This window comes from Cavia porcellus, unplaced genomic scaffold (assembly GCF_034190915.1).
Source record: "Cavia porcellus strain 051 isolate PalLab524CR breed Dunkin Hartley unplaced genomic scaffold, mCavPor4.1 scaffold_10, whole genome shotgun sequence".
Lineage (NCBI taxonomy): Eukaryota > Metazoa > Chordata > Mammalia > Rodentia > Caviidae > Cavia > Cavia porcellus.
In genome coordinates, this window is record NW_026947493.1 from 85,189,771 (window position 1) to 85,208,129 (window position 18,359).

Genomic DNA, 18,359 nt, shown 5'->3' on the forward strand with positions numbered 1-18,359 from the left:
ATTTTTAGACAAAGTAAGAATTTCATTAATTTACATTATGCCAGATACTGTGCATGTTTAGTTTTAATTTTTTTAAGAAATGCAAGAAAAATACTATAGCTCTAATGATTTTATAATTAATTTTTAAAAGGTTAAATAATTTGGTAACATTTCCTGAACTAGTAAGAGTTTTCTTTACTGCAGGTAAACTCCCTGGACCCAAAGTTTAGCCCTTTTACCTCCTAGCTTGAGGGTTCTTGGCAATGATCTGTTGCTGTTAATAATAAAATTTTGTCCATTAGTTTTTTACATTAAATGTATTTTATGGGAGTAGGTCATTAACATAAATCATTTATGTTGGTTCTCAATTACCAGAATATTTGAACACCCAACATAACCCTGTGTCTGACTGAGCCAGTTAACTGTCTGGTTATTTCAATTCCAGGAAGTCTGGACGGTTGTGAATAATGATGACTTTTCTAGCATTCCTAGGGTTCATCACAGTTCCAGCAACTGTTCAGAATTTAAACTGCCTCTTTCCTCTCGGCTTTTCTAAAGAGACTTAGTGCTTTAATCATTAGATTTTGTATTGTCTCTAGGTTCTCAGTGAAACATAATGAAGAGAATAATGCTACTAAAATTGGTCTGTATAAGTTACAATGACAACTTCATCGTATTTTTTCCAAAGTTTGTTTAGAAGTTTAAATTGTACTTCTTCTTATTAAGCCAAATGTTTATTCCTCAGATTTTACCTAAATGTTCTTCCCTAAGGCCATTGCTGTTTTGAAGCTATTTCAATGGCCCTCATTGGGGTGTAGGGAAAATGCTCTAATTACTTTGCTAAAATGAAGGGTTTCATATAAATTGAATTTTTCTTTTAGGATAATTACTGTTCCCTTTTGTTTTAAATGCAACTGAGTGGGGTATTGCAGTATCCTCTGTGGACAGTTAAAGTGCTGAAATAGGAGAAAGCTGATAATTGCTTGGTGCAGTCATACTGACAACTTGTGCGTATTTGTCAATCTGTGTTAACAGTATCGATCAGGATGGGATCCTCATAAAGGGGCAGATAATGTGTCCACTAAATCCTCGGACAGTGATGTAAGTGATATATCTGCGGTTTCCAGGACTAGTAGTGCTTCTCGTTTCAGCAGCACAAGCTACATGTCGGTCCAATCAGAAAGGCCAAGAGGAAACAAGAAAATCAGGTGAGTGGGACTTTCAGCAAGTGAGCACTTCTCAAGGTGATTTGTTTTATTTTATTTTATTTATTTTATTGGTACCGGGTATCAAACTCAGAACCTTGTGCTTGCCAGGCGGGTGCTTGTGCCACTGAGCTATATCGCCAGTCCTCTCAGTGTGTTTTAGAAAGTCTCCATTTTTCTCTGAATGAGCATAAGATCCTTTATTTCTAAAATATTACTGTATGTCGTTATGGTGATAGGAACTTTTACCCATTATCGCTTTTTATTTTATTTTGGTCCACGTTTCAGATTCTTACACAGAAAGATTTTTATAGAACTGATGACAGTTTTGTGTGGTATGTTATTTGAAATGACATTATTTATATTGCAATATAAAAATAAACTTCTAAGTATTATATTATTAGAAAATTAAGTGATGGTTAGATGATGCGTATTATGTATACTTCGCATTTATCATACTGTAGATTTTAAGGGTGCTTGAGCTGTATTATTTGTTTTTACTCCTAATAGAATAAAATGGAGAGATTACAGCTTTTGCTTGTTTTCCATGTAATTTTATAATATATAAAAGAAAAATACGATTTTAAAACTATTATGATTAAATTTGACTACCCAGTACTTCTCTGGTATAGAATGCAAAAGGTTTTCAACACTAAAAGATATAATTTATACTTATGTTTTGATAGTTTTCATTGCATTTCTGTTTAATTTCATATTCATTTTTTCTTGACTTGGCTTTCTTTTTCTTTCTTTTCTTTTTCTTTGTGTCTGTGTGTGTTTATTTGCATGCCTTCCATTTGTGTTGCTCTCACAAGGCCAAAGGGAATAGAAGAGGGAGGGCAAGAAGGGAATAAGAATGAAGAGATAGTTCATGAGGAGCAGGAGGGAAAGGAAGAAGGAACTGATGGACATGGGAAAGGGCACGAGGTGGCAGAAACACGTAATAAGGAGGAAAACAGAGAATCAGGAGACGAGGAAAAATCACGAGATGCACCTGAGCAAGGGAAAGAGAAAGAACAGTGGAATAAAGAGGATTTGCAAAGGCGATTTTCACAAGGTGACGACAGGTAACAAGTACTTACGTTTGGAGTCCCTTCCCATTAGCAGTGTAGTCTTTGACCATTTCTAACAATTATTTTGCCATTTATATTAGCTTTATTTTCTTGTGTTTTATCTATTTACCTTCTGATACAACTGGCTGGTATATTAACAAACTATTACCACACAAACTGACTTACTAAATGCCCTTTAATTTATATTCACTAGCTTTGAGAGTCTAATTTATTTACTTTTCAGGTTGCTTTCATGACTACCTGAATCTTTTAGGTTTTTTAGCATGAAGTCTCATATAGTCTTTCTGACTATATAGATTCTGCAGATGAGTGAAAAGAGAAACTTTTTACCAATAGCAGAGACTGCTTCAAAGCAAAAGAAACCAAAACCCTTAAAATGAGATTTTGAAGGGCCTGAAAAGATTCAGCCTACTTTAAGAAATACTATATACTGGAAACCAACTTCAAAAATAAGTGGCAAAATAGTAAAAAAGTAAACTGTTCCATGTCTAGCTCCCTTCTCTTAGTTTTCTCATAGGGTGTAGTGCGCTTTGACTTCTGAGGAAGTTTATAAAGCAGGGACAGTGTTCTTTGATACTCTTAAAAAACACTGATGATCAGGGCTTATTAGAAGAGAAACATGTTATAAGATAAACATGTTGGGCTATGCCCTTTTTAAAATTCACTCAGAGAAACTCACAGAAAGAAGTTAGTGATTTCAGTGTAAATTAGTAATTTCAAGTCAGCTTGTGTTACATATCTAACTTGGTAATTACATTGGCCTTTAAATTTTTTTTTATTTTTCGTTAGTACTAGTTTGCAATTCATAATGGTTACATTCATCATGGGGAATTGGTGTATGCACACAACACATCTTAATTCCCTTAGTGTCTCTACCCTTCCCTGCTCCAAGATGAACTCTTTAATTTATTTACTGAGCATAGGACCATTTCATCATTAATTCATAGGGAAAAGCTTTCCAAGGTTCCCCTGGAAAAAACTTAGGCTTTCCTTCCTTCCCAGAGCAGCGCGCAGTGTGAGTCTGCAGCGTGCTGTGTCTCTGTGCTGCACAGAAGAGAACACAGGTGCCACAAGCCCACTCGGGCTGCATGGCTTGGGGGTCGGAGCGGGAGCAGGTTTAGAGCCCTAAACTGCTTGGACTTTCATCTTGACTGTCTTGTGAGCCTCCCCACTTCCCTTTCCTGGGCTTTTTAACTTGTCACATAGAGGGGAATGGGCGATTCAGCAGTTCACACTTCCTCCCGTAGCTTAGAGCAATGTAGTATGTAGCAAACAGAAATCTTATCCTTATGATTTGACTTCATTATCACGAATTCAAGAGATAAATGGTTTGCAACAAATACCACAGCCTAATTTTCCATCATTTCAGAGATATGTCAAAATTTATGCCAGCTGTACTTGATGTTCCATGTATAAGGCCATGTTTCCAGTGTGCTGTCTCCTCCTGGAGCATATGATGGACAATACTCTTTCACCAAGTACCATCCATGGGTTGCTTTTTCTTTAATTTTTTTTTCAAATTGAATCCATGTCCAATTTAATACCAGTAACAATCTTGTAATCCCAAATAACTTCTGTTCTATTTTATGCTTGTTCCTAATTCTCAACTAGGAACTTTTAAAAAACACTTAAACATCCCTTCTAAAATTGTTATTCTGTAACTTTGGGATGGGCTCAAGGATTTACATATTTAAAGCACTGTAGGTGATAATGACACAACTAGTCTGAGGATGGTATCATTTTCTGAGTTGCTCATGTTTTATAATGAGCTTTAAGATTAAATTGTGAATTTTTAAAAAAACTAAAGGCAGCTGGGATTTTGATAGAGATTGTGTTTAATTTGATCAAGCTGAAGAGTATTGCCACATTCAGAACATTGTCGTCCAATCCATGAACACAAAATGTTATTTTTTTAACTTTACTTTGTTGCAATGATGTTTTCAGTCTTTATGTATACACTGTACACTGTTCTTGTTGAATATACTCTAGATATTTTACTTTGGTACTGTTATAAGTGGTTTATTCTGTTCAAGGATTGTTCATTGTTAGTGAATAGAAGCAATTGATTTTTACATGTTTATCTTTTATCCTCCAAACTTGCAATACTCATTTATTAACTTTAGTGATTTTTTGTTGATTCCTTAGGATTTTCTATGTAGGACAGCATGTAATCTGTGATTAAAGACAGTCTTTCTTTCTCCTTGCCAATCTGAATGCTTTTATTTCTTTTTCTTGTCTAATTGCCTTGGCTAAACCTATACTGCAGTGTTGAGCAGAAGTAGTTCATAGAAAGTTCTTCTTCTTCTTTTTACTCTTTTCTTTTTGAGATAAGGTCTTGCTGTGCAGTTCAGGCTGGCCTTGGACTCACTTTGTAGCCCAGGCTGGAAAAGTTTTTAAAGTAAAAAGTCATTTCAAATTTTTTCCTTAGCCATAAGAACATTTTTGAAGCTATTATCTCTTATGCTATTCATCCGCTTTAGAATAGTCTGTGTAATAAAACCTTCCTTTAAAATGTTATGACTATGCTTGTTAAAGAATTGATACATCTGTGTTACAGAAAGAAAAACAATATAGCCCAGTATTATTTTCTTTCTTATCTAGACTATTAGAAAGTTCAAGTTAAATGCCAAGAATGTGCTAATTGCATTTAATTTTCTGGAGTATACCACGTTAATGTCATTGTATTATTGTATTATAATAATGGACAGCTTTCATTTTTATTTCCTTATTATTGTTATTTAAGGCATACAACATGATGTTTCAATAGATCTGTCTTGATATATATATTATGTATACATATGTACTGAAGCAGTTCTTACAGTCAGACAGTAAACAACTCACCGTCTCATACAGTTTCCTTTCTGTCTGTCTGCCTCTTATGTTCCCTCTCTGTCTCTCCTTCATATATGTACGATAAAAGACCTAAAAGCAACTCTCTTGTTTGCTTCCTTTTTAAGACCTTGCTTTTTTACTTCTATTTTATGACATTTGTGACTTATGTAACTTTTTACTAAAACTGGTTCAAATTATATATGCTCTAAATTTATTAGCAATATCTTATTAAGCTGTTTTTTATTTAGTATATAATTTTATTGGTGCCTGTTAATTTTACAGTTTTGCTGGCTTCAGTGTGATATTTTCATATATACGTAGCATATCTCGATCATGTCCATGCCTCCGTTACCCTCCCTAAACCCCTCCTCTCTCCCACTTACTCCCTTTCTCCTGTCTAATAATATCCCCATTCTGTTTTCATGTCATTTTTTTAAAAAGATTCCACAAATTAGAGAAAACATGTGTTGTTTGTCTTTCTCAATTTGGTTTATTTCACGTAACATGATCATTTCCTTTGCCATCCATTTTCCTAAATTCTGAATTTTATTCTTCTTTATGGCTGAATTGGAATCATAGGAATGTAGATCTGTGTATATTGATTGATTGATAGATATCACATTTATCTTTGATGGGCACCAACACTGTTTCCCTATCTTGGCTATTGCACATTGTGCCGAAATAAATGTGGATATGCAGATGTTCTTATTGGAGGCTGCCTGAGATTCCTGCAGGTGGATACCAAAAGATCGTATAGCTGGGCCATGCGATAACTTAGTTTTAGTTTTTGAGGAGCTTCCATAACAGATGTCCTAGTGGTTTACTAATTCATATTCCCACCAGCAGTTAGAACTGTCCTAATTTCCTCTCATCCTCACCAGCATGTATTAGTTTGTATAACCTTCGGTGTAGTTTGATTCGCATTTCTCTAGGTTAAACATTTTTTGATATATGTGTTGACTATTTCAACTTCTTTTGAGAAGTCTCTGCTCAATTCCTTTTCCTTTTTATTGAGTAGGTGGTTGCTGTTGTTCTAGTGTTTTGGGAAAGGTTTTTTACTCTAAATATTAATCATATATCAAAGAAGTGGCTAGTACGGGCTGTCTCTTTCTTCTGCTGCTTCCCTCTGCTGTGAGAAACTTTCTGCTTTGATGTAGTCCCATTTGTTGAGTCTTGCTATCATTTCTTGTGCAGTTGGAGTCTCCCCAGTCAGGAAGGTTTTGCCTGTGTCTCTGGCTTCACGTGTCTCCCCTGTGTTACAGACAATCAGTTTCAGAATTTCAGGTCTCATACTTAGTTTTTAGATGCACTTTGAATTGGTTTTTATACAGGGCAAGATATAAAGATGTAGTCTTACTCTTATGCTTAAGGCTGTCCAGTTTTTCAGCACCGTGTGTTAGAGTGGCTGTCTTTCTCCAGCTTACATCCTTTTGCCAGCTTGTTTTTAGATTTTGACCTTATTACTGCTCTCTTCTTGGAGCTCTTCCCCTGGACCTTGTGATTGTATAACCCACTTTCACCCGTCTGTGGCCACCTGTCTTTTCTGTGAGATTCCTATATGCCCCAGCTGTGCTGATATATTCCGGGTCCCATCCTAGGCCTTCTGTTCTTCGTCGTCTACATTTGCTATCTTAGTGCATTCAGCTTCACAGATTATCTGTTATATATTTTTATTTCCATGCCATAAATCTTCTACCAGCTATCCATAGAGACAAAAAATGCAGATTAGTGGTGGGAGGCTTGAGGCGGGAGAGAGTAAAGTGACTGGTAATGATACAGGCTTCCTTTAGGGTTGATGGAATTCCAGAGGACGAGGTAGTGATGGGGGCTGCACAGTTTTGTGAATATTCAGAAAAAATACATCCATACACTTTAAAAAAGTGGACTTTATAGTGTGTTAATTACATTTTTAAAAGCATGCCAAGAAGAAGGTTTCTACAAGAGAGGAAGGGGGGCAGTACGGAAGGGAAACATAAGCCTGGACAAGGAACAAGTGACTCTTAGTGTAATGTAATACAGGAGACAAAAAGCTATGATTTCTTACAGCTTCTAACCATGAAAGGTCTTTTTCTGGCACTTGGAGAGGCTGAAGCAAGAGAACCACAAGTTTGAGCCAAGCCTGGGCAGTTTAATAACTCAGTGAGACTGTGTGTCAAAATAAAAGAAAAAGTTTTAAATGAGTCTTTTTGTGAACTAACAGCTCAAGAAGATATTTGAGAAACTTTGGTGAGCAATTGTTCTTAACTCTGCTGCAAAACAGTCATACAGCTTTTAAAATCAATAACAATAATTAAGACTTACAAGTTATTTTATGAATCTCACATGCTTTCTTGTGTAGTCTTTTTAAAAGTTTTCTGGCATATGACTGAAAGAGTACCTCGCTAAAACCAGCCAGCCATGCAAGAGCATGAAGGATAAATATTAAGAATATGAAGTTTAAATACTCAGTGTAAATATGCAGTATAAAGTTGAATCGTTTAAACAGTGCTTTATAAGTGTATTTTTGAGAGCTTGATCCATTGGCTGATACTTTTAGAGAATGGGTGTCTGATGCACTCTGTTTGCGAACTACTGTGCCTACCTTGCTTGTCTCCCAGGCTCACAGCATGCATGGGTGCCCTGAGAAGCTTGTGGGAAAGCTGCTTTAACCAGTGTTCCCTAAGCTTTATGGTGGAACTGCTTTAACTGCAGGGCTTTTAAGTTTTGGTCCTAGTAATGTGCTTAAAACTAAATAACACGCCTTCATTTTCTGTTTATAGCTTTAGCTTCTATTCTTTCAGTTAAATAAATATTTTTGTTCTTGATAAGCTTAACATAGAATTATGATAAAAATTTAAGATTGAGAAGAACTGAAAACTAAAAAAAAAAAAAAAACCCTTAAACACAAGAATTGATCTTGTCTCTCAATGAGCAGATGGGCAGGACTACGGAGAGAATGGTCAAGTCAGGTAAGAATTAAATCCCCAAAAGAGGAAAAAGTACTACCCAAAGAATGTGAGGTTTATCTCTCAAGTAATAGCACTAGTGAAATCCATAAAACAGCATGTATATCTCTGCAACTATTGTGCACTGTAAGCTTCTTTGCTGACTTTTTGTCTATATTTTAAACTTTACCTCACTCTGTAGCAAACTGCTTTCAACATAGCAGTGAAGCCGTAGTGCAAAAGAAGCGGCGTTGGCCAGAGGCCCGTTCGATGGACTTTTGTCTTGCTCACCACACTCTGGTTACGAGGGTAGTGCGTGTGTCCCTCAGCTCCCTCTGTGCTGTCCATGCGTGTGTGTGCAAGGCCATCGTGCTCTCACTCGCACAGGCTTGTGAGTGCTGCCCGCCAGTTTCTTCATCAGCTGCTCCGTCCTGCTCTCATCCTGACATCTGCTTCTCTGCTTCTGATTTGCTCAGTGTCCAGAGTTGGTTTTGAATTTTATTTAATGATTATGAGTCTGTAACTCATATGAAATACTTCGCCACATTGGTTCACGTTACTACCTCTGCATTCAGTGGAGTGCAGCCTCGGCAGTGAGGAGCACTGCACACGGGTAAGCAAGACAATTCCCTTCGTGCTCGACACATAAATATTCCTGAAGGCCTATTAGTTTAATATAGAATGAGTGTTAAAGGGGGTACTTACAGACTCTTGTTTATAGGATAAATGGCTACATTACTATCCTATTATATTTTACAAGTTCTAATCATTTTACTTTGTTATTTCATAGATAATATTAGTATATTATTTGTTGAGTGCTCTACTGATAAAAATAGACTTTATAAGCCATGCATAAAGATATATATATACATATGTCTAATATATGATATGCATACATGATATGTGTGCATATCTGCATTTAGATATTTGTACATGTTAATGCCATATATATACCTATGTATTATATCACTGGATTTTAGTAGTATACTTGAGATATTATAGAGAAGGTGTTAGTTTTTACATTTTAAGGAGAAGCTTCGTATTTAAAATTTTCTTTTCTTTTCTTTCTTTTTTTCTTTTTTTGGGTACCAGGAACTGTGCATTTGCCAGGCAGGTACTTATGCCACTGAGCTAAATCCCCAGCCCAGTTCTTATTTAAAATTTTCATGCCACTACAATGAAATAAATACAGAATTTTGTTTCAATACTCTCAGGTGATTTCCAACACTCTGAGAGAAAGAACATGTATGTTTTCAAGCATGTTTTTTCAGGAAATAGTGATATTTGAGCAGTACTGAAACTGTAGCTTCCCAGGAGCAGAGTGCCAATTTATTCTGGGCACTACTGTCCCGCCACACCTGGAGCAGTGAGTAGGACAGGCCAGCTGGAGGGATGAATGAGTGAGTGAACGGATGCCTATTTTAGGCACTTCAGTGGGAGTTTTCATTAAAGTAGCTGAACTCAAAGAGTGAGAAAAGATGATCCTAAAAAAAATCAAGTTTTAAAATGCCAGTCAGATAAAATTGAGTGTATGTGTCTTTAACCTTTTAGTGGCTGTGAAATATTATGATTATCATATTCTCCGCCTTCCTATGACTTTTAGCTAGTGGTTCACTCTTAAAATCTAATGTAGTGTTTTTCTTTTATGGTTAAATCCACAGACCATTAGAAGCTATCTAATACTCTGAACTGAAGTAGGTAGGACGCAACCTCTGTTAGTAGTTTTCAAGCCAGGCCCCTGAACTACTTGCTTGAGGAATTTTTTAAATGCATAGATTATCTGTTCTCAATAAGAGAATCTGTTGCAGTGTCTGTAAACGCGAGGAGCACTGATCTGTGTGAGAGGGCTTGTCCTCAGTCTGCTGGAAGAATTCACAGCTCCTACTATATGAGGCAGTGTGTACTCTTGGACATTTGGAATTATTAGAGGGACCGTCCCCAACTGAGTCAGCTCTCACTTAGAGGGTGACTATAAACGTATTTACCTCGTAACTGTCCCTTAACTGAGCATATGTATTAGGCATTTCTTTGTATTTATGATAAATTTCAGTGTTGGAAACAGAAATAGAATAGAAGGAAGAACTGTGACAAAGATGATTGTTTTCAGATTGGACCAACTTGTAACTCATTCATTTTATGTATATGTGTGTGTGCATGTGCATGTATACACACGTGAGAGTTGTTTTGTGGGATAATTTCCCGGTTTTATAGTGCAATTCTCTTTTCTGGGAAATGAAGGACTGGACATGGTCATATTAATCTTTAACTTAAGTGCTTCAGAGAATGACAGTGAAACCTGTCTGCCTACAATGCTTTTATCAGTTTTTTAATGTTTCAATTTTTGTTTACATAAATTTATAATCTCTAAATCTTTAAAATCTAATTTAAAAATGTTACGCTCTAGTAACTTTTTAAAGCTTGTACTGAAGGACTGCAAATTTTTTACTTTTAATAGCTCCTGCATGTCAGTATATGAATTCAAAATGACTAGCTACATTTCCTCGCACATTTTACTCTGAGATTTATGCATATGCCACAACAACAGATGTTACGTCTCTTCTGGGGTTAAGAGGATAAATGCATTTAAATTTGCTTTCAGTTTATTGTAAATTCTGAAATATAATGTTAACGGCCATTAAATTCTTAAACTTTTAATACAATAAATTTCCTAGGAATAATAGCTGTCCCTTATTTCTTTTTACTTCAGAAATAGTTTCTTACTCAAGAATGTGTTTTTTTCATTAAATCAAGGTAAATTTTTTTTTTTTTTTTGTCAGTACCGGGGATCGAACTCACGACCGCCTGCTTGTAAGGCAGGTACTTATGCCGCTGAGCTAAATCCCCAGCCCCTGGTAATACCAGATTAATAATAGCCTGTTTGATGTCTTTACTGAGTCATTAAATCTTTCTATTCTAGCATTTACATATTTATAATGAAAATAACAGATCAAAACCTGTGCGCAGGCAAGGTTTTAAACCTTGTTATAAATAAAAATTTCTTAGTTGTTCTTCCTGACATCATGGAAACTGTTCCTCAGTGAACTGGTATTGGTCGCCTACAAGCAAACTAAAATTCTCCCTCATCTCGTTTACTGTCATGTTTACCAGAAATAGGAAAGTGATCCATCAAGGAAACTGCCTAAACCAAGATAAGTGAGGTTTTTTCCGAAGGACACATTTAGGAAATTTCCCAAAGACTATATTATGTTTAATTTCCTGTGACTATTCCAGTTACAATGTTACAGTAATGGTCCAAGAAGCTCAACCTCGATTCCCAGTAGGGTGAAACAAGTGACCTGGCCTCATCAGCCTGGGGCCGTGGTCGTCTGGATGGCAGATCCTTCCACAGGGCAGGGGCTGCTCCAAGCCAGCCAGTAACTGCTGCTACACGGGTGCGCAGCACTGTGGCCAGAGCTGCTCTCAGGACACCAGCAACCCTGATTCTGCTGCAAACACCAAACAACCGCAGGAGCAGACCTGTCACAAGACCTTTCTGCCCAAAGACAGTGTGTCGGGGCCAGTCCTAAGGGCAGGCCATTGATTTGCAGCTAAAATTGCTGGGATAATGATCCAGAATTATCAAAAGTTCCAGTTTTGTGTTCAACCCTGATCAGATGTTGTTTCTAAAATAAGAATAGCATGAAATCCTGCTACTTATGATAAGAATTTCATTGGAAAGGTAAGATTTCATTAAAAGCAATGCCTTTCTTAATGTTAGTATAACTTACATATAACTGATAAAAAGTTCTTCTTATAATACAGAAGTATAATAAAATATCTTGAGAATCTGTATTAATTAATACACACTGACTGATCTCAGTAATTGTGCTGTGAGAATCTGTCAGATTTATCCTTGTTTTCAGCTCTAGCAGCTCATAAATTCATTTGTATGAGGTTAATTCAGTTTTGCCTAAAATCATCACACTGTCCTAATATATTAAAATTTTAGATTGTGTGAATGATATAATTGAGTGTGCAGTGTGTATTTTAGCACGTATTTCTATATTTTGTGGAAATATCTCATGTATCCACATGAGGTTGCATTTTTAGGGCAGTGGACTTTAAAATGTGTTAGGAAGAAATACCCTTGAAAGAAATTTGCCTGTGAGAATTTCCACAGGTAATACTGAGCAAAATGATGTGTGTATTTTACTGATTGTTCATTTGATCTATTATCCTATTTTGTCAACAAAATCCAGTATTATAAAGTGTGTTGTCTTAGTTATTTTTTACTGGTTGATGAGACAAAATACCTGATGCCCAAAGTTGGGAAAGGAAAAGTTTTTTTCTTACAGTGTTTGGAGGTTTCAGTCCATACTCAGTTGGCTCCAAGACAGGGTGGCATGGCAGGGCCAAAGTTCATGGCTGCTGCAAACAGCAAGGCAGAAACTGGTGCAAGAGAGAGACACACCTTCTTCCTGCCATTACATCACATCCTGGCTCCACCCCAGGTGGGTGTAGCACTGACACCATCAATCCAAGCTCTAGACAATGAACCAATCACAGATGCACAATGCAAACGCATGAGGCCTGGGGGGCCACCAGCATAAACCACAACATATGTCTTTGGGGAATTTTATCTTTTCTCCTGAATTCTGAGATGGTATATAAAGCTTTGCGAAGTTTTTGTTGTCTCAAGCTGCCCACTGTATATATAAATTAAAATTATAAGGTAATTCTAAAACCACTGAACTAATTTTTTACTGGTGGAATTTTTTCTGTGATCACAGAGATTGCTTAGAATAATTTCAATAACAATAAATAGAACTGGACAGCTGTTTTGGACAGTGTGCTATGATTTTTCATTGGCACAGGAAATAAATTATATAACAATACTTCCAATAACTGAGAAAGTTATCACAAAGATAAAAGTTTCCTTTTTAAACCTTGTTTTTCCTGTTTATTATAATAGGTAATTTTGAAAATTTTAGACTATTTTATGTATTATGAAAGAATCTTTTTACTATAAAGGAAGTTATTACAAGAAAAAATTATAAAAACTTCTTAAGCAAAGTAAAGAGATTCTTTCAGTTGATAATTATTAAAATTCTTAGTGAAAGCCTTCCCAGCGCTGGGTTATGTCAGTTCCAGCAGCATACAGTTAGGTTAGGACCTTGGCCAGTGATTTAGCTGCAGCCAGCCTCCCAGCAGAAGAGGCCTGGGCGTGGGGATCAGGCTGGCCGGCTCCTGAGGGCTTGCCACTGCACGGTGGCTCTTATGCAGAGGAGGGAGCAGCGGGAGGCTGCAGACCTCTGTCCTCGCCTTCCCGTTGGGCATCTCCTCCTGGGCGCCCTCCCCTGGAGCTGACTCCCCGCAGGCCCCCTGGCCTCAAGGGTTAGGTGTCAGCAGGGGGATTCTCAGGGACACAGTCATTCAGCCATAGCATAGGTTCGAAATACTCTCCTAAATTACTGCACGGATTCAGAATTTCTTGTGCTTACTGTGTTTTAAACATGCTGTAAACCTAGATTTACATGAGTAGCAATTAAAGGAAAATGCTTGGTGAAATACTTTTTACCCACAGGTTTGAAGAACATTGTCATGTAAGCTCAGAGTGTACCAATGTTCACTTATTTATTTGGTGTTCACCAAGATTATCTAAATATTAAAAAGATTATTTTGGTCAAATGTTTTCATTCCTGTCGGTTTCCATTTTCTCTCTCATCCAGATTTAGATTGTTATGGTTTTAACATTTAACACTTATTAGAACCATTTAATGTTTAATATAAACACCAAAGAAAATAAGCTAGACCAATTTATAATTTTGAAAGTTGAATGCACAGTGCTTCTTGACCTTTACCCAGTAACATAAAGCACATTTATATTGTCATTTGAATAAGTCGTTTAAATTCTTAAATTGGTCATTTACCAAATCATGAAAAATTATGTAGTACTTTTCCTGTTTTTGTTCTCCACTAGCTTCGCAGCATATTTCTAGGCTATGATGCTGGGGCTGAATGTTAGTAATTTTGATAGTCTCCAAAAATTAATCCTTCTCACCAGAATTGGGAGGAGCTCAGAGTAAGTGAACCCTGGCTAAACATGGAGGGCTCCTCTTCCTCACCACTTCCTCCCGCCTTCCACGGCTCCCTCCCTTTCCTTCACTTCTCTCTCCGCTTTCCTCAGTGCTGCGTGGTGCAGTGGGCGGAGTGTGGCAGTGAAGATGACACTGAGTGCGTGGACAGTAGTGCTTGGCCTGAAGGGGTCATCGCTAGTGGAAGACGTTGACAGTGATTTTTTGTAGTACAATTTCGGTGACAGCTATTACTAGGTGTGCTCAGTAATTGAAGATTTCAGTCACACATATGACATGTTACAAGGTTGCATGTATTAAGTAACTGATAATCCCAGATTTTCTGCAGTGTTATAAAGTAAATGTAATCTTGAGAGATACCAGTTAAAAGCAAGGATTTGGGGGTACGATAAGGCAGAATTTCTGAGACACAAATCACGTCCTCCAGTCTGCCATAGTCCAGTGTGTGGTATATCATCTCAGACTTATTGTTAATCTAAGGATGAAGTTATCATAGCCTGGTTTAATAAGGTCTTGGACTAGAGCAATAGCAAGACAAGATGAGACCAGAACGACCAAAGATACTATACAGAAAGTGCAATAAATTTGTGGTGACTGAAGTACCTCATTAAGTAGGTACATAATCGGTTCAGTCCTTACTCAGTGTCAGCCCCACTCTCGCTGCTTTCAACCGTGGTGAAGTCAGAGGCAGAATTCCTGCCACTGGAGTGGGGCCGCCAGCGGTGAGGCTATGGAGAAGTGAGCTACCCTGCGTAAAGGTGGCGGGCGCGGAGGAAGGGGTAGCGTGTGCCTGCCTTAGAGGAGAAGGCACGGTTGGCCCAGGCCCAGACGCAGGAAGAGGTCAGTCCAGGAATGAGTGCTGAGTCCCCACAGTGACTGAATTAGCACAGTGCAGCCGGTCTGGTTCTCTGCAGGCTGACACTGCAGGGACTGTGGGTACTGGCTGGCCCCCTGGGGTCCCCTGGGACTTGAGGGGACTCCTAAACAAGCAGGTGGAGTGTGAGGAGAAGGGCAGCCTAGATGCCCTCAGGGACCCTGCATTTGGAACTCTTGACTGTGGAGAAAAAATGGGCTGCTGTGGTGAAGGACAAAATGTAATGTATTTTAGAAATCTGTAATTTTTTAAAAATAAGGCCTAAACTTAGCCTAAGTTACTTGAATTATCATTTTTATTTAGATTCATACTTAAGCTATTGAAAAGAAATACGAACAACCCATGCTAACACATCTGAAATAGATAATTTCATGTTTATCTTCAACTTTTAAAAGTATGGTAACACAAATAAGGCAGTAAGTTTACCATTATGAGGTTATTTTAAACTACTCTGCAGTTATTCAAATTTCCTATTACCCTATTATCCTGTATGGAATGCTTGACATTCAACAAATTACTCTCTGCTTTTCACAATCCCATGAAACATTATAATGTTTCTTTTACTGCAAAATAAATGAATATCTAAGTTCTCAAATGACACTTTTTGGTGTCATAATTTTCTGTTTGCTAAGGGCTTTGCATTATTGCCTTATTACTTTGTATAATGTAATTTCTTAAAACTGCTCAATAAATTAGAATGAAATAGAATGACATTTTTAGACAAAGAAAATATTTGCATTTCAATAAGGGAGTGGCTAGCTTTTTGCCATCTGAAAGAAAATAGTTACTTTTTTAATCAACTGTTTATTTTATGATAGTAACTTCTATATGATTTGTATATTTTTATTTTACCTAATGTAGACTCATAAGAAATGATTTATGATACTTAAATAACTAAAAAGATTGTGTTTTAATTGTTATAGGGAATAATTCTGAAAATCTTTCACAGAAAATCATCGATACTCTTCAATATAGTATAACGTGTCAATTCATTCACATTAAAAAATTAAAATCCCTTAAGAATGAAAATTCAGAGTAGCCATAATGGTAGGGGTTATTTGCACTGCAGTTCTGATTTTTGTGTATTAATGGCAGGCAGTAGACTAAAGAGCAATAGACGATTTTTTAGAAATAAAACTTAGATCTTTGTTATTTTTCATTTTTCACTGAGACTCTGGGCTTGAACCCAGAGCTTCTGGCAAACTAGGTAAACTCTCTACCCCTGAGCTCTGCCTCCTGCCCTGTCATCCTGTCATTTCTCTTTTTCTTTCTTTTTTTAATCTCTTTGAGACAGGGTCTCACTACGCAGGTCAGGCTGGCCTTGAGCTCACTTTGTCACCCAGGATGGTCTTGAACTCATGACCCTCCTGCCTCAGCCTCCGCGTACTGGGATTACAGGCGTGAGCCACCACGCTCGGTTTAGCCCTGTTATTTCTTTCTTTCTTTTTTTTTTTTTTTTGGTCTTTTTCGTTTTTATCGGTACCAGGGATCGAACTCACGACTGCCTGCTTTCAAGGCAGGCACTTATGCCTCTGAGCTAAACTCCCAGCCCCCGCTCTGTTATTTCTTATACATTCCAGGTAGGAGTAGGACCCGGCCTGGTGTCTTACCAAAAATAATTTTTAAAGCATGTTAGCTTGTATTTTACACTCAATGTGTATATCAAAGGATACTTCAAATTATTTTCACAGTTCAGAATGCAAATAGTTAAATGTTTAAAATCATCTGTAATCAAAAATAATTTCAAATTTCACAGGAAAATAATTGAATAGTAAGATTAAAAAGTTCATAAGATACAAAAGTTAAATTAGCTCATTTCCAAGATGTTTGCATGTATAAATGCATGAAAAAATTTCAAATTTTCTTCTTATATGTGGAATTAACCTAAGTAGACCTGTATAATTATAGACCCACCACTGCATTGAAAGTGGTTTTTTTTTTCTAAAAATTTAAAAGCAACCCATGAAAAAAAGCAAAAATGTGAAGTTCCACAATCCTATCAATATAGGCGAGAAAACCACACGCTTTCCTCTAAAGTCATTCTTTAGTATTTGCTAACAGAATAACACAATGTCATTGATACGGATATAGATAAACTAAAGATCCTGCAGCTCAGAAGCTCAGAACACACAAGTAACCGGGCCTGGAGAAACCAGTGATTTCTGCTTACTATCGATAGAAACTTAATCATGAAATCGTAACAATGCTCTGAAAAGGCAAAACTAACCAGGTGAAGTGTTCTAATAAAGTTGCTTTTTCTTAGCAGCTGTTACCAGAGTAGTAAAGTGCTTGAATAGTTTTGTCTGTCACTTGCAATAGAATCACTAGAGAAACTTCAGACTACAAAGGCCATTCCAGAAGTGTTCTCCTGGGCCACAGCCACAGACCTCCTCCTTCGCAGGCTCTGCAGCCACTGGCACATACAGATGTTTGAGAACTGCCTTCCAGTTCCTATGGACACTGATGGACACTGTATGCCTGGTGGATGCTTCCAGTGAGACAGCATTTACAATTCAAAAGCACAGTCCATGCTCCCTGCTCAGCATTGTGCCCCGCTGCCTCGAGAGTCGTCCAGTTTGTGTGATTACCCCCGTGCTGTCAGTCTCTCCAGCCTGCAGTGAGAGGGGCTGACCTCGAAGACTGTGATGAGCATTCTAGAACTGTCAGTTTGCTCCTGGAGCTCAGTCAGTCTCTGACTGACCCATCCTGTCCGTGCTGCTTTGTCACTGAACATGAAACCAGAAGAAAGACCTGAAGAGACTGGAGGACAGCGGGTGATGAGTTCAGGCCCCGAGCAGAGGAGTGAGGCCAGCAGCGGCGACAGCATCTGGACTCGTGGCAGAGTGTGCTGGCAGGCAGCAGGTTGTCCAGGGCCTGCTCTTGCTGAGTTACAGGGGACTCAAGTGCTTCTCTCTGGTCAGGTTGCAAGGCTACGCACTTGGATACCAGCTGACTAAGCAATGTGACTGTGAGAAAGTGGGCTTCTTCACTTGAGAAGCAGCACCAGCTCGCACCATACTGCTTCTGAGCCCAGCTTCCAGGGCGTTCTTCAAGTCTGAATGACAGCTCAGGTCTTTGCTCCTCTAACGGGCAATAGTAGCAGTTACATCATAGACCCTCTGTGAAGTCAGGTTAGTCAATGTGTGTAAATTGCTTCCAGTAGCCTCATACATAGTAAGTTGTTATTGTTATTCAAGTTAAGAAAGAGTATTAAAGATTTTGAACAAAAGCAAATCATAAAATTTGGGAAGGGGGCTGCGGATATAGCTCAGTGATAAAATGCCTGCCAGAGCATGTATGAGGCCACAGGTTCAATCCCCAGCACTGCCAAAACAATTATTAAAAAAAAAAAAAAAAAAAGCAAACAACATTTTTCTTTTTTTGAAACAGGATCTTGCTATGCAGTTTAGGCTCACCTTGAACTCATTATGTAGCCA

At 37.7% G+C, this 18,359-nt stretch overlaps 1 protein-coding gene across 48 annotated transcripts in view; it reads left to right on the forward strand.

Moving 5' to 3' along the window:
- Window positions 1-18,359, forward strand: part of Rims2 (regulating synaptic membrane exocytosis 2) — a 518,293-nt gene that overhangs the window by 418,409 nt on the left and 81,525 nt on the right. For 17 of the 48 annotated variants that reach the window (XM_063257715.1, XM_063257709.1, XM_063257711.1 and 14 more), the window contains 2 exons: window positions 1,015-1,187; window positions 2,000-2,251. The exons of 17 other annotated variants lie outside the window; for them this stretch is intronic. In XM_063257715.1, coding sequence (XP_063113785.1) covers window positions 1,015-1,187; window positions 2,000-2,251 — 425 coding nt within the window. The remainder of the gene's footprint in view (window positions 1-1,014; window positions 1,188-1,999; window positions 2,252-18,359) is intronic. 14 more of the 48 variants (XM_063257747.1, XM_063257752.1, XM_063257745.1 and 11 more) reach the window with 1 other exon arrangement.